General features: G+C 37.7%; 1 protein-coding gene across 1 annotated transcript in view; it reads left to right on the top strand.

Moving 5' to 3' along the window:
- The window catches only part of brf1a (BRF1 general transcription factor IIIB subunit a), a 39,374-nt gene that overhangs the window by 20,523 nt on the left and 2,536 nt on the right, over positions 1-16,315 (top strand). Inside the window, exons 7-16 of the mRNA XM_016276694.1 lie at positions 403-552; positions 2,520-2,613; positions 2,818-2,944; positions 3,936-3,975; positions 4,099-4,191; positions 6,597-6,857; positions 14,447-14,508; positions 14,785-14,866; positions 14,947-15,002; positions 15,088-15,350. Coding sequence (XP_016132180.1) covers positions 403-552; positions 2,520-2,613; positions 2,818-2,944; positions 3,936-3,975; positions 4,099-4,191; positions 6,597-6,857; positions 14,447-14,508; positions 14,785-14,866; positions 14,947-15,002; positions 15,088-15,350 — 1,228 coding nt within the window. The remainder of the gene's footprint in view (positions 1-402; positions 553-2,519; positions 2,614-2,817; positions 2,945-3,935; positions 3,976-4,098; positions 4,192-6,596; positions 6,858-14,446; positions 14,509-14,784; positions 14,867-14,946; positions 15,003-15,087; positions 15,351-16,315) is intronic.

Below are 16,315 nucleotides of genomic sequence, written 5' to 3'. Positions count from 1 at the left end.
AGATTTGCTGATGCTTTGTTGAGCAGAAAATATTTAGATTTTTTCACACAGTGCCATCACCTTTTGAAAATATTATTGGGAAACTGTCAAAAAATTGCACTCCCTCTATTACCTGTAATGTTTCTTTTACCATTAAAATGTTTATAGTTTAATAGGTTTCAAACTAAAGCTTAATAATGGAGGTTCTCTGTATGTAGTATTTAATGAGAGTTGTGAGCATAAAGGTAATATTTGTTGTATTATCATAACTAATTACATTTTGACTGAACACTCATCAGTGGTCATGAGCCAACATATTAGTACTTTACGAACGTTATTGAACTGAAAATGCAACAGTGTGTTTAAGAAGGTCTAAATCTACTCTATCTAGCTTTGTAGTCCTAAGAGTTTTGTTTCTTACAGATCCGTGTCTTTATATCCCGCGCTTTGCGCAAATGCTGGAATTTGGAGAGAAGAGCCATGAGGTTTCAATGACGGCACTGCGTCTCCTTCAGAGGATGAAGAGAGACTGGATGCACACGGGACGAAGACCTTCAGGCCTCTGTGGAGCAGGTAACCATGGCAACCCTCCCCTAACGGTGCGACCTCTTTAATGATGTGAGCTAGTGAAGGGTTGCTTTGTTAGAGGCGCAAAAGCACATACACCATCGCTGAAACATCCACAGTTGGAATGCATGCTCCAGAATGTAAAGTTTTGTGTCTGTTGTAGGAAACATTTTAAGATGCAGTATATCTGTCATAATATGTAATTAGATTAGCTCGTGCATTTGAAGCGGTTCCAAAATCACCAATCAGTCTTGATGAAAACGAACGATTCCTGAAAATGTTAGTTTTCTCACACTCGCTTGGCACTGTGAATTGCCTCAGAGATCCAGTGCAGCTAATTTCTAATGCATTTACAATAATCGGTTTTACTTTCTCACACTTTCAGTCTTGTGTAAACTTGACACAGACTGTTAAGACTGAGTTCCAGTAATTAAGTTTTTAGAATAACTGACTCCTCCTGACTCTCAGCGTGAGTTTTTCTGCCCCCACCACCACCACTGCAGAACCTGAATAATTAATCTTCCATTAATCTTTTAGAAGGAGTGCTGAGAATAGAGGAAGCATGAGCCTAAAGAGTTTGTTTTTCGCAGCGATAGATCAGAGACTTGAGAAAGAAAGGCAGGCCAACAGAGAGAATGAAAGAATGTGAGAAAGACCCAGAATGAAGACAAACTGTGATGCAGGGAGAGCCGCTGAGCGTGATGAAGGCCTCAAGCTTATTGAATAGTCCTCATGTAGTAGCTGGAACACAGATTGGTTTGATATCCTGCAGGGTTAATAGCAGAGGAGGAAACGGCTGTTTTTATTACACCACATGAACTTGAGCACAGGATCGCACTGGGTTAGACGTAGCTGATAACCCTGAACATGTAGGGGAGAGCAGGGTAAAATGTGTCATCGCATTAATCATGTATTTATATGATGTAAGGACTCTCATATAATGCTATCTATGATTGAGAGATGCATATGAGAAAAGTGATTTAAAAAAAAATAAAAATTATACTTTTTTATATGACAAAGTACTTTTTATTTATTTATTTTGTTTCATGAAAAGGTCTATATAGATCTAAACATATTCACTATCATCCAGAAGTTTAGGGTCGGTAAGATTTAAAAAATATTTGAAAATATTTTGAAAAAAGTCTTCACCAAAGCTGCATTTATTTCAATTGATCCAAAATACAGTTAAAAGCGTCATATCCTGAAATATTGTTACAATTTCAAATAACTGTTGTCTATTTTAATATTAATTTTTTTTTTTATTCCTGTGATGTAAAAGCTGAATTTTCAGCAAGCCATTACTTCAGTCTTCAGTATCACATGATACTGATGAGTTTATGAATTAGAAAATCATTTTTTCTCATTTATGTCCATATTTGTATTTGTACTCTACATTTTGGAGAGGTTAACCTTGCGTTATTGTTTTTAATCTCATCTCTCCTTACTTGCAGGACAATCTAAATCTGAAGTGGCACACCTTACCCTTTTATCCATTAAAATTATGTCAGTTTAAGCTGTTGTTGGCAGTCAAATAAAAAGTAAAAAGTCAGTAAAATAGTTTTGGAGAATGACAACCTCAATGTCATATTGCTAATTAGTTCATCTTTGAGGAATCATTGAGCTCTAAAATTCTTAAGTATCTTTTACATGCTTGCATGCTTTGTGGTGTTGGACATTCTTCAGATTGTCAGGTAGCTCTGAAGTGCATCTGGCTCTTCATGTTTCTTTAATGAATCATAGTGAAACATGGCATCAGAAGTTCTGCGGTATTGCAGGTGCATTTAATGTCTGTTTGTTCTGCCTGAGGTGAGTCAGTAGGGGGGCAGGTACAGCGGTTGCACTTTTCTGAAGCCTTATTAATGTTTCATATTTGACTATGCGTCCTCTCTCCTTTCCTTCTCTATTATCCTCTCTTTTTCTCTTGCCATTGGCTGTATGTTGTCTCTACAGTTGTGTATTTGTGTTCCCTGTAGCGCTCTTGGTTGCTGCCCATATGCACGAGTTCCGTCGCACAATTAAGGAAGTGATCAGTGTGGTGAAAGTCTGTGAAGCCACACTGAGGAAAAGGTGTGTTTTGTCTTAAATGATAATCACAGTATGACTACAATCTGTGCTCAGTTAATACTTTTATTATAATCTGTAGCAATATCATTAATATTATTGTATATAATTGGTGCCATTTCTGTATTTTAGTGTTGCACTCTCTTTGAATTTAGGGCCCATTTTGCTGTTCAATTGTATGTCTTGACCCCCGGTGTGTTTGATTGACAGGCTGAATGAATTTGAGGACACGCCCACCAGTGAGCTGACAATTGAAGAGTTCATGCGGGTGGATCTGGAGCAGGAGTGTGACCCGCCCTCTTACATAGCTGGACTCAGGAAGCAAAAGCTAAAACAGGTTACACATCACATGGCACTTAAAGTTAGAGATCTTAAAGGGGTCATATGATGCGATTTAAATTTTTCCTTTCTCTTTGGAATGTTACAAGCTCTTGGTGCATAAAGAAGGTCTATAAAGTTACAAAGACTAAAGTCTCAAATCCAAAGAGATATTCTTTATAAAAGTTCAGAGTCGGCCACGCCTACCTAAAACGGCTCATTCTAACACGCCCCCACATATCTACCTCATTATGTGGGAAGATTTGCATAACGCCGCCCAAATGTTCACGCAAAGAAAGAAGGCGTAACTTTTATTCTCGCTGTAGTTTTGTTGACGCTGCAGCCATGTCGTGAAGACGCTGTGTGCTTCATTGTGAAACTGTGACTCACGTAAGTATGTTTTCATTTAAAGGATTTGCCACTGATGATTCAAACACGAGTTTTGGGCAGTAGAGTAGCACTTGTTGTTTGTCATTTCTCCAATCACAAATGCAGACAGAGTTTTATGTTTACGCGGCGCGATGCAACGCAACGCGTAAAAATACAGTATAAGTCATTATAATCAGTAATTATGTCCCCACTGGATGCAACAAATGCCTCGTTTGTAATGGGTTTTAATGTTTTTGTCTCATCGCTCCGGCCGGACACCATCACAATATGGTGAGGGGCGTAACATTTCTGTCTCACACTTGAGGTATTCAGCCAATCACAACGCACTGGATAACTGGCCAATCACAGCACACCTCGCTTTTTCAGACCGATGAGCTTTGTAAAAATCGACGCGTTTCAAAAAGGCGGGGCATAGAGGAGAAACAATAATGTACAGTATGTGGAAAATAATGTGTTTTTTTAACTTTAAACAGCATAAACAGATTTCATTACACCAAATACACCAAATAATGTTCTTTTTAGCAGCATCATATGACCCCTTTAACATTTAAAGCAGCCATTCTTGCAATATGTGCGATATTGTATCCGTAAAATGTATCTCTTCCCGAATCCTTCCACAGATTGAGCAAGAGCTTGCAAAGAAAGTTGATGATATTGAAGGTACCTAGAAACATTTTGACAGGAGTTTATGCTTTAATTAACATCATGGGTGTTTGAACAAACCTAATACGTTGTGTTGTTGACGTGTTGCTCTGTGTGTACATGTGTGTATGTGCTCTGTAGGTGAAATCTGTGGATATCAGGATGAGATTGAAGTCGAGCTAGAGAGCTGTAGGCCCAGAGCCAGGGGGATTTATGCATCTTATTCCAAAGATGGTATAGTGTTCACACACAATCCCGCAGAAAAATACACTAACATTCCAAAGTTTGTGCTTCATTAAGACTTTTTAATGTTTATGCGTCTTTTGCTTACCAAAGCTACATTTATGTGATCAAAAATACTTGTACAAAAAAAAAGAAGATAATATCGCGATGTGAAGTCCACGATACGATATTTATTGTGATATAAAAAAAAAAAAAAGACAAATAATTGGGGAAAAAATTAAACTTTTGTACATTTTAAAGTTCAATTATTCTATCTAATGCACTTTGAGAGTTCAAAATTAAGAGCTGCAACCCATGTTTCTTAACTAAGTAAAACGTCAGTGAATTGACTTGAAAGTTTAAAGGGGTCATATGATGCTGCTAAAAAGAACCTTATTTTGTGTATTTGGTGTAATGAAATGTGTTTATGCGGTTTAAAGTGAAAAAAAAAAAACATTATTTTCCACATACTGTACATTATTGTTTCTCCTCTATGCCCTGCCTTTTTGAAACGCGTCGATTGTTACAAAGCTCATCGGTCTGAAAAAGCGAGGTGTGCTGTGATTGGCCAGCTATCCAATGTGTTGTGATTGGCCGAATACCTCAAGCGTGAGACGGAAATGTTACGACTCTCACCATACTGTTGATGCCGTGTCCCGGCCGAAGCGACGAGACAAAAACATTAAAACCCATTACAAACGAGGCATTTGTTGCATCCAGTGGGGACATAATTACTGATTATAATGACTTATACTGTCTTTTTACACGTTGCGTTGCATTGCATCGCGCCACGTAAACATAAAACTGTGTCTGCGTTTGTGATCAGAGAAATGACAAACAACAAGTCCTAGTCTACTGCCCAAAACTCGCGTTTGAATCATCAGTGGCAAATCCTTTAAATGAAAACGTACTTACAGACTGTGAGTCAGAACTGCCGGCATTTTAGTCTAACGTTACTCTCCCAGGATCAGTAAACAGTCCTCCATAAAATGTGCTGCACACATCTGGATTTGGGTTAAACTGTTCTGTCACGACATGGCTGCAGCGTCAACAATACTACAGCGAGAATAAAAGTTACGGCTTATTTCTTTGCGTGAACATTTGGGCGGTGTTATGCAAATCTTCCCACATAGTGAGGTAGATATGTGGGGGCATGTTAGAACGAGCCGTTTTAGGTAGGTGTGGCTGACTCTGAACTTTTATAAAGAATATCTCTTTGAAAATAAAGTCTAACTGGTAGCTATTGCGTTTCCAAACGCACATTAACTCACAGTACATGCAATAAACGAGTTCACTGTGAACGGAGCCGTTCGGAGGTACGGAAAACACCGGATCACGAGCTGATCGCATGAACAATGTGCGCTTTGCTTTGAAATGCGCAGCAAAAACAGACTTAATGAAGGGATTAAGCCATATTGTGCTTTTGGTTTTAGTTCTGACAGATACTTTGTCAAAGCATAATGGCCAAAAACACAACTTTAAAGACCTTTTATGTTAGAATATTTAAATATATATTTAAAAATACACTTTCTGCCCAGAAGAGCGTCATGTGACCACGATAATATCGAGTTTTGGTATCACGATATTTCGATATTGATAATATCATTACATCCCTAGTAAAATCAGTAATATTGAAAAATATTTTTTACGATCCTCTGTTTAAGCTACAGAAATACAGATTGTGAAATGAAGATTGTTTGAGTATGTATTTTGCCAATTACTAACTGCAGGCACACAGTCCTTCATTTAGGATATTCCAGATTTCTCATTAGAATATGGGTAAGAACAAGGGTAAGATATGGGTAATCAATGTGTGTATGAATACTGGAAAGTGCACCCAAAATGTTTACGTTTAAAACAAATGATTATCTTGTTGTCAGAATTGCTTTGTGAGAACTGCTGCTTTCTTCAGGAAATGGAGTGTTACTTCCCTTGTGCAGAAATTCTGTTTATGTTGCTGTGCAATTAGCTCCTTGTTCAGCAGCACCCACAATCAGAGATCCAGTGTTTCCCCATGCGTGTTATCTCTCTATAATAATGTAGTAATTACAGGAGGGAACTAATTAAGACCGCGAGTATGGGAGTGTTTGTATGTGTGTTTGAGTGTCTCTGTTCATGCATGTGTGTTCACTTTACAGTAGTGTGTGTGCATGCACGTGTTACTGCGGTCAACTGTGTTTGTTTGTTTGTATAATTACTTTCACCCCTTCTCAGCTGGATCATAGTGAAGTTTAAAATCAAAGGCCGAATACATCTAGATTTATGTTTTAATTAGCAAAATAAATTAATTACAAAAATAAATTCACTGTGTTTGCGTTCATGCAGTTTTTTTCTTTCTTTCATTATACTCTTTTATTTGATGTTCCTGCAATGATTCATTTGTGATGTGTGCATATTTTCTTGCTTGCTTTTTCCAGATGATGTGATTTCCTTGGCGTCGTCCAGCATCCTAGCTCGTGATGAGGAAGGAGAGGATGACGAGCTGAGGGCAGCAGCATCTCACCTGTGCAGTACTTTATCTGGAGAGGATGGAGATGGCAATGAGCAGGACGGAGATAGAGAGAAAGTCTCTCCAACCAAACGGCCCTCGTTAGCATTATTGCTTGGAGCACTTCCCACTGCAGCCAGTTTGGGCCTGCCCGAGTCCATCACCAAAATGAGAGAGGAAAAAGAGAATGGTAGGAGTGTGCTTGTATTTTCAAACTGCATAAACATGTAATCTGCTTTAATTCCACAGTCCCTTTTTATTATCACTATTTTTGCTGTCAAAACTATGACACGGTATAAGTAGAGAAGAAGTAGTGGCACTGGAATGACACCTTTGTGAAACATTAACGTTAATTAACTTTCATTTAATCCACTTTCTTTCCATTTTTATTCCACATTTGCCCTTCACACATTTACACTTTTTTCTGTTTTGTAATGAGTTTAAGCAGAGTGGAACTGGAGTGACTCCTTTTCTAAACACTCACATTAATCCACTTTCATTTAATCCACTTTTATTTCACATTCGTTTAGTCACACATTTGTTCTAATACCACATGAGTAGAAGAATGGCACTAGAGTGACTCCTTTTGTAATCATTTACTGTACATTAATTCCTTTTTATTCCACATTCATTGTCAAGTCACTCATTTGTGTTATTACGACATGAGTAGAATTTGAAAAGTGGAACTGGAGTATTTCTTTTCTAAACCCTCATGTTAATTCGCTTTCATTACTTTTCATAGTTCAGTCACACATTTGAGTTCTTACGACATGTAGAAGAAGAGTGTAAGTCGAGTGACTCCTATTTTAAACTCACATTGATCCACTTTGATTCCAAATTCAACCTTCATTCCCACATTTGTGCTGTTATAACATAAATAGATGACATGGAGTGTAACTGGAGTGACTCCTTTTCTAGACATTCACATGAATCCATTTTTTATTCACTTTCATTCTAGGTTCACCCTTCATTCACACATTTGTAACGTTAGGCCATAGATAGAGGAAGAGGGGTGGAACTGGAGTGACTTCTCCTAAGCATTCACATTAATCCATTTTCATTCTAGATTCACCCTTCATTCACACAATTGTTTTGTTATGACATAAATATAGTATATGATGTGGAGTGTAACTGGAGTGAGTCCTTTTGTAGACATTGCCATTTATCCATTTTTAATTCACTTTCATTCTAGGTTTACCCTTCATTCACACATTTGTAATGTTATGCTATAGATAGAGGAAGAGGAGTGGAACTGGAGTGACTTCTCTTCTAAGCATTCACATTAATCCATTTTCATTCTAGATTCACCCTTCATTCACACAATTGTTTTGTTATGACATAAATATAGTATATGATGTGGAGTGTAACTGGAGTGAGTCCTTTTGTAGACATTGCCATTTATCCATTTTTAATTCACTTTTATTCTAGATTCACCCTTCATTCAGACATTTGTGCTGTTATGCTATAAATAGAGGAAGAGGAGTGAAATGGGAGTGACTTCTTTTCTAAAATTTTGATCTATACCACATCTACACTATAGCGAGAGTTACCGAGCCTCTGCACAACAGAACCTCAAGAGTGACTTATTTGAGTGACTGAAGAGTGACTGAAATGATTGTGTTATCTTTTGTGGTTGTTGCGTTTACTCTATAGCACTAGAGCATTTGAGAGAGAGAATAAGACTTTGTTGATCACAGGCAGAAGAGCTGCAGCTGGTAAACTCCTGGGGATAGTGTGCTTGGCAGGTTGTCAGATTGTGTGATTGGCTGTGCGAGCAGGTTGCCATGTTTTCGATTGGTTGTGGTGATTGTGGATGATATGTATGGGGTGGAGGAAGAGGAAGCCCCCCCTCCACTCTTTGAAGCATTAATTGAACACAGCACCTTGTCATTAGCACACTGTCTTTCATCCACCCACTATGGGTGGCTGTGTGCGAGTTTGTTTGCCCGCGAGACCCGCTCGAACAGTGCGTGCGTGTATATATTTTGGTTTGGTTTTTGAGTGGGGTTCAGGAAAAATCATGACTCAGTGAAGAGGTATTTTTAGTGCTTTTGTTTTGCCCAGCGTCTATGTAAACTCAAGTGAATGCCTTGTAAATTGGCAGCAATATGTCATTTATTTTTCTCAATTTGTTTATTTAATCTCTGTGATTTTATATGGGCACTGACAATATGGCTCTCTGTGTGTGTGCACTTCTGTCTTGGTTCTGTCTGCTTCAGCTTTTTCTGTCTATTCTCTGTTTATTTTTAGGTAGGCTCATTGTTCCATTCCAAACAATAAGATGCTTGTTAGAGTGTTCTAGTTCTTCTGTGTGAGAATGAGAGTGAGCTGGATGTTCTTATTTAAAAATACAAACATGTTTGTGTGATGTGCCAGTATACAGTATGTTGCATCAGAGAGAGATAGAGAACTTCATTATCACCATTATTGGCACCATTATTCTTGTACTTCATAATTTTCCTTAAAGGGATAGTTTACTCAAAAATGACAATTGTTGTCATTCTCTAACTCTCATATCATTCCAAACTTGTTTGATTTTCTTGTTCTCCACAACACAAAATAAGGTATTTTTTCTGTTGATTACCAAATACTTTTTGTGACCATTGATTTCAATTTTGTGGACAAAAAATACTGAGACATTTCACAAGATATCTTTTTTATACACAAAAAAGAAAGTCATACAGGTTTGTACTGACATGAGGTGAATAAATGATCACAGAATTTAAATTTTTGAGTGAACTATCACAGTAACTTGTTTTAATGAATGAATATTACATTTTTTTCCATTTTATTTAAATTCATCAGTTCCTACTATCTATGTTACTCCACAATGTTAATATATTTCCTCAGAAACTGTTTTAAATGATTTACTATACTACCCTTTACACTGTGTTCTACGGTATGTATATGAATTTTCAAAGAGTAGTATTGACTCATGCTTCTCTGTTCTTTCTCACAATTTTGCTGTGCTTGAAATATGTTGTCAGTATAAACATACAGTTTTTGCCATACCAATAAAGGATACTCAGTTGAAATTGTGTGAGAGAGAGCAAGTTGTAAACTGGCGTTTGAAGGTCTCCATCCTCTCCTCATCCTGTCTTTCTTTTTTGTACCTTTTCTTTTTTACTTTTCCTGTTTTTCTAAGGTAATTTCTCTTCTGTGAGGATGTTAGAAGGGTTTCCCTTTGTGTGTGTATATGTGTGTGGAGAGAAAAACCCAGTGCTGCTGTGTAATGCAGTGTAATTCTCTGAGGGGGCGGAGGACCTGCGATCTTAACAATGCCGCAGTGAGTGTGAGTCTCCAGATGGTCACTCACTGTCCTCTCCGGCCCCCTTGCTGACCACACAGTAGGAGATGCCAGAATATCTAGTTTTACTGTGCTTCTGTTTTTCCTTTCGTTAATTGACAAGTCAGTTCATTAAGTTTATTTCTGTCTAATTTCTAGTCCCTTTGCATATTTTTACTGTTCACTGTTTGCCTGTAACATAAAAAAGTAGATAGATCCTGCCCTCCCCTCTTCGCATCTGTCAGAGTCTTCCTGGATCTTCAGAGTAGGAGGAGAGAAAAGACTTGTTCATTTACACTAGGAAAGAGGAATACAGTGGGAGGAGATAGATAGAGAGAGAGGAGGGGAGGGAGAGTTGCCTTTCAAAGGAGAATGAAAGACAGAGTAAGTGTGTGAGTGACATTTATTCTTCTTGTTCGCTTTGAACACATCCTCAGGACAGCTGTTAGGGGTTTGTAAAGGACAGATGGGCCAAAAGTGATGGTAATTTACATTCATAAGGCTTTTATAATGCACACAGATGTGCCTTTGTTAGTCTTTATAATGATGTTCATAAACACAATGTTTAGAATAATGTCACAGATCACATGCTTTTGAGGTGCTGTGTAAGTTGTAGGTCTTATGGTTAATACTAGGTCTTGGTGATATAGCTAAAAAAATTATCTGTCTTTTTCACCCTTTTGACGATATTGATATTTATGTAGTTAACATGCACTGAGATTGTATGTGTGTGTCTATGTATTTATTTTAATGTTCCTATTCACCAAAGATTTCTAAGAATAACAGCACAACTGTTCAACATTGATAATAAGAAATGTTTCTTAAATGGTACTGTATATATAGTCATATAAATATCGAATTTTAATTCTCTCATCAAAAGCACATTAAAATCTGTACAATATTCACAGTGTAACTTCATTTTACTTCTCCAGCAATCTACATGAATGTATCATTAAATTCATCACCAAGCCGTAGTATCAACTTTAAACGAGTATAATTTAAAAAAAAAAGTTTTTGAAGCTGTGAAACCATTATCATAGCAACATTGTGCTAGCTGTAGTGAATTTTTTCAACATGACACATTTATGATTTATAATGTTTACATTCCCTTATTTTCCTGCCGTTTGATTTGTTATCTTTGTTAATTCATGTCACTCATTTATTGCTTTGTTTTCTCCTAATGAAATGCACTGACAGTGATGTGATGTCATCCGACAGGGACGCTGCTATCTGTGTGAAATATGACATCATAAACGTGTGACTGACTGACAGACGTATGGAGAGGGGAAAAAACAAATGACTGTGGGAGGCCCGATCCATGTGATAGACACGTTCACTGTTCCGTTAACATGCACTGACAGAAAAATCTGTGTACGGACCCCCGTGAGGCTGTTTTCCTGTCTAGATTTAACACCTGAAGAGCAACCGAACATGTGGGAATGGGAAATCTCATGAATAAAGTCTGTTCAAATCTTTTTCTCTCTTCTTCTCTCTGCTGTTACATTTCCATTTTATTATACAAAAATATGTCCAACCCTCCCCCTTTTTTACTCTGTGGATGTACAGTAGAGTGTGAAAAAGCACATGCATATATTTTCTCTTGACATTTTCTCTTTCTCTCGTTCTCTCTTTCCAGCCTCTGGGCGATATAGAGAGTTGTAGCAGGTGTGTGAGTGGGCGAGGGGTTTCCCTGGGGAAGTCACAGGGGTAAGAAGGGGTCAGTTTTTAATGGGGCTGTCTGCCCTCTTCGCCTCCAGAAGAAACCCCCCTTCCTCTCTCATTCCATATCTCTGCATCTCCATTGTGCGTCTTTTCCTTTCACTGGGCTTTAGCGCTTGTTCTTCTGACCCGCCAGTCAGTTTGAGTGACGTTATCAGATGATTATGTTTGGTGAGCTTCTGCTTGTGCTGAAGAGAGAATTGTCCAGGGAGAGAAAGAACGGAGGTGTCCGTCTGGTGATATCTTGAAATATCAGTACGTCTTTAGTCAGACACCATGCTTGACGCTGAGCAGGTGTTGGTGTCAGTGAAACCTCTGGAGATGAAGGGGGGGCCTTTGAACTCTTTCTGAAGGCACATGGAAACGCTAATGTCTAGGTGGACAACTTCATTCAGAAATTTAGCCTCAGGATGGAGACGTTTTTAGATTTGAAGAACGGGAATAGATGAAGAGGGAGAATGGTTAGTGTTAGGTGGAGGCTGTCATTTGTTGTTTCTCTTCTCTGTAATTTTGTTGAACTTGGTTCCTTTTTTCTGCTTCTCATGGTTTTTTTTTATTGCCTCTGTGATTTTCAGGTGACAGTTCACTAAGAAATTAAAATTATTATTGTTTACTTGTTCATGTGACTTTATTTCTTCTGTGCAACACAAAGTTATACATTTTGGAGATTATATTCAGACCTTTTTTTTTATGGTTTCTGAAAAAAGCTTTAAAAACAACTTGAAAAAGCACCATAAAAGCAACCAATGCGACTATATTTAAAGTGTTCTGAAGTTGTATGATAACTTTGTGCAAAGAATGGACTGAAATTAGTCAATATTCATTAAAAATCTTAACCCCTAGTGATGTCCAGTGTGTGAATAAATTGTTCTTTTATATCAGATCTTTTAATTGAATCAATTGATCTGGTTCACAAAAACAGTCTGAATGATTCGTTCACAAATTGGACTGATCCAGTTCTAGAATTAATGTTGACTACTGTCATAATGAAATTGAAATTATCAATTTTATGTTTTTATTGAATGTTGCAGTGTTTATTAAAACAAATTGAGTGCATCATTATTTTTTAGCTTTTCTAAACTTCATGTGCCCTTAGCACATGACCAAATCCATCAACCCAATCACATTCGACTGACAAAATCAAGTCCCACCTTGCTTTTTTTTTTCTCGTTCGAGAAGCCATTTCACTCAGAAATGCATTACAATAATGAAGAAAAGACAATCGCAATTTCGGTTTCATGGTGACTTAAGATTCAGCATCATATTACTAGTAATATCATCATGTTACTTGAAGACTTGAAATATAGTGCACGAGTTATATAGGCTATATTTATGGTGCTTTTGCATCCTTTTTGAAGTTTGAATCCTTCAGTCCACATTAATTGTAATTGCAAGCAAAAGACACTAAAGAAAAACCAGTACTGTATTTGGATTAACATGAGGGTGAGTAAATGGGGACAGACGTTTAATTTTTGGGTGGACTATTCCTTTAACTGGCAGTAGTCATGACCAAGTCAATACTGAACAAAAAGTAACACTAAATGCTATTAAAATGACTATTAAAAGAACACTTTAAATGCTATTTTTAGTCAAAAGGCCTTTCCTGGCAAGCTACACACAATTGGATATGTCCTCAGTAAATGAAAACTGACGGGACAAAAAACAACATTTGAACATGAACACAAAGTTAGGCCTAATGGGAAAGAGAGACTGCACTGCTGGTTTTATTACAGTTTGGCTCTCTTTATTCATCTTCTCTTTTCTTGAATCCAGCTGCACCTGGTAGTCTCTCTCTGGTGTGGTTTTATTTCGCCTGTTGTAACTAATCTCTGCTATTCATGCTCTCACCACATCACACACATGTGACTCATGGCACAGTGTGTTTTGATGTGCGGTATTGGAGGACTATCTGTGTGTTGGTTTAAATGTGTTTTGTCTGTGCGTGTTCAGATGTGAGTGGTAAGAGGAGGTCAGGTTTCTAGACTCACGGGATCTGCTGGCATTGAGGGCCCCCTGTTCAGAAGCGAGAAAACCAGAATTTCCCTCTCTTTCTGTGCTTTTTCCCCCTAACCCCTTCCCCAATACAACACATGAGAGAGAGCGAGGGATGCTCTATAAAGCAAACTTCTGAAGCATTGCCAGCAATCTCCAGGCAGAAAAAAAAGAGTAAAGTTGGGGGAAGGGAGGAACTGGACCTGGAAAAGAGGAAAGAGACTGAAGGCAGAGGGAGAATAACCCTGGAAGTTTCTACTGTAGAGCCACTGTTATAATGATCCCAGCAGCCCCAGTGGACTATCCAGTAAGATTTGCTACAGGGCAGAAACTACAGAGAAACACACATGTATTCGAGTTTATTTTGCCACGTGGTTTTGCTGAGGGACATTTTTTATGAAGGTTTTAAGGTTAGACTGCAGTGGGATTTTCAGTATATATCCACTACCCTAATTGAACAACTGGCTCAGAGAACTGTTTTCTGAATGGCAGCAAAAATATAAATGCTATAATGCATAATCAGCATGTGCTTCTCCTTAGGAAAGTGAAACATTAAATACACTTTAATTATGTGGAGAAAGCACAAGGCGAGACTCTTTTTGTTTTTCTTTTGCCAAAGCAGTCTGAATGAGATTCACAACACAAATATTTTATTTTATTTCATTTCATTTTGTGGTTTTTGTTTTAATTTTGAAAAAAAAATTTAATATGACTTGTGATGTTCTTATATCTACAAATAAAATCTTAAATGTTTAGGAACAGTCATTGTTTTTCTCCATCAGATGTGGAGGCAGAAAACGGTGAGCTAGACCTGAGCGGTATCGACGAGGATGAGATCGATCGGGTGAGTTTTGACCTCACTATGGTAACGACATGGTAGTTTGCTTTGAAAGCAAATACAGAGTTACATAAGCTCATGTTTGAAGTCTTGTCCATTGAGAGAATCAGCGTCATTTGTGGTTCTATAAAGCTGAAATCTGAGATGGGATTTCACATCCAAAACTGAATAATGGGATTGCATTAGAATAGAGTAGAATTGGATATGTTGCGATTTACTGTCTCTTCAGCTCATCCACCATGAATTAAGGGATTATATATTGTTTCTCTTTTTTTCTCTTAGTATATCCTTAATGAGAAGGAAGTTAAGGTAAAGACTGAACTGTGGATGCTTCAAAATGCAGACTACCTCAAAGAACAGAAAGGTGAAAGAGATATCCAATTTGTTCATTTTAGCCTTGACAGATTCATTTAAATTGAGTTTGGAACACTTGTTTTTCTTCAGAAAAGGAGGAGAGAATAGCAAAGGAAAAGGAGGAGGGTACATATAAAGTGCAGAAGGTAAAAGGCACTTCATAAATGCAGGTGCAGTTGTCAGGGTCTCAAATGTTTGTGTTTACCTTCTTATTTTTATGTCATCTCAAAGCCTAGAAAAAAGGCACGGAGGCGTGAGCCCATCAGTGCCAGCACTGCAGACGAAGCCATTGAAAAGATGTTGGAGCAGAAACGCATCTCCACTAAAATAAACTACGATGTTCTGAAAGACTTGAACAAATCCAGCCCAAAAAGTCCCACTCGCCAGACTGATGAAGCTTCTGCTGGAGCCAAAAGATCCCCCGCGGCCCGCCAACGGAAACCCCAACTGACTTCACCCAAGATTGGCAAAACGATCAGCAGCTTTGGCAAGAGGTATGGTATGATTGTCCTGTCTCAATTTATTTCTGTTTTTCTCTCACTCCCTGCTTTTTTGGATTTTTTTTTTTTTGCCCACACACCTTAAATTACACATTCTGTTCTAAAAAATAATTTATACTACATAACTCACCATCTGTCCTAGAAAAACCCCACCATCACAGTCTCTAACCCCACTTCCTATCCAAGAATGATGCAAAAAAAATCTTTCGTGTAAAAAGTTTTAATCCTAAGCAGCCACAACTGCAGTGAGTGACTAGACATTTTTTTTGGTTTCTATTGCTTTTTTGTGTCAACCTGTGTTGCCCCCTACACAGAGAAATCTTTATTGAGTCCAAAAACACACTCAAATATATGCTGATTGGCTGTGATAGTGTTGCATTAAGCAACATTATGAGACATACAGATAACTTGGAATGGGGAGATTTTGTGTTCACAGAAAGTGGTTTACTTTTAATACAACAAAAATGTTGTGAATGTTTGTTTTCTCATCTAGCAATCCTGTGTCTTTGAGTGTTGATGTGGACAGTCTAAAAACTATGGAGATAGAATTGTTGCTTAATTCCAAATAAATAGATTAAGATCTATAAATAAATGTGAAGAGATTAACAAACATTAAACATATTGACAAATACATAGAATTAGATCCACAAATTAATCTTAAAGTTTCACAAACATGAATTAAATTCACAAATAAATAAAATGAGATTTGCAAATAAAAAAAAAATTCACAAATATATATTTATGTCACAACCACAACTTTGCCTGGCATTTATTTGTGAATCGCATCCTATGCATTTGTAGATAGCTGCACGCATTTGTGAATCGCGTCCTGTGCATTTGCGAATTGTGAAACATTTCTTGCGTCAAGACGTGCTGACAATCCACAAATACGTGGACTCCACCCATCGTCTACTCAAGCCAATCAGATAACAGCCACATTCGCTGACCAATCGTAGCAC

This window comes from Sinocyclocheilus grahami, unplaced genomic scaffold, assembly GCF_001515645.1.
Source record: "Sinocyclocheilus grahami isolate Dianchi unplaced genomic scaffold, SAMN03320097.WGS_v1.1 scaffold106.1, whole genome shotgun sequence".
Lineage (NCBI taxonomy): Eukaryota > Metazoa > Chordata > Actinopteri > Cypriniformes > Cyprinidae > Sinocyclocheilus > Sinocyclocheilus grahami.
The sequence above is the reverse complement of the archived record's forward strand: the minus strand, read 5'-3'. Positions and strand labels throughout refer to the sequence as shown.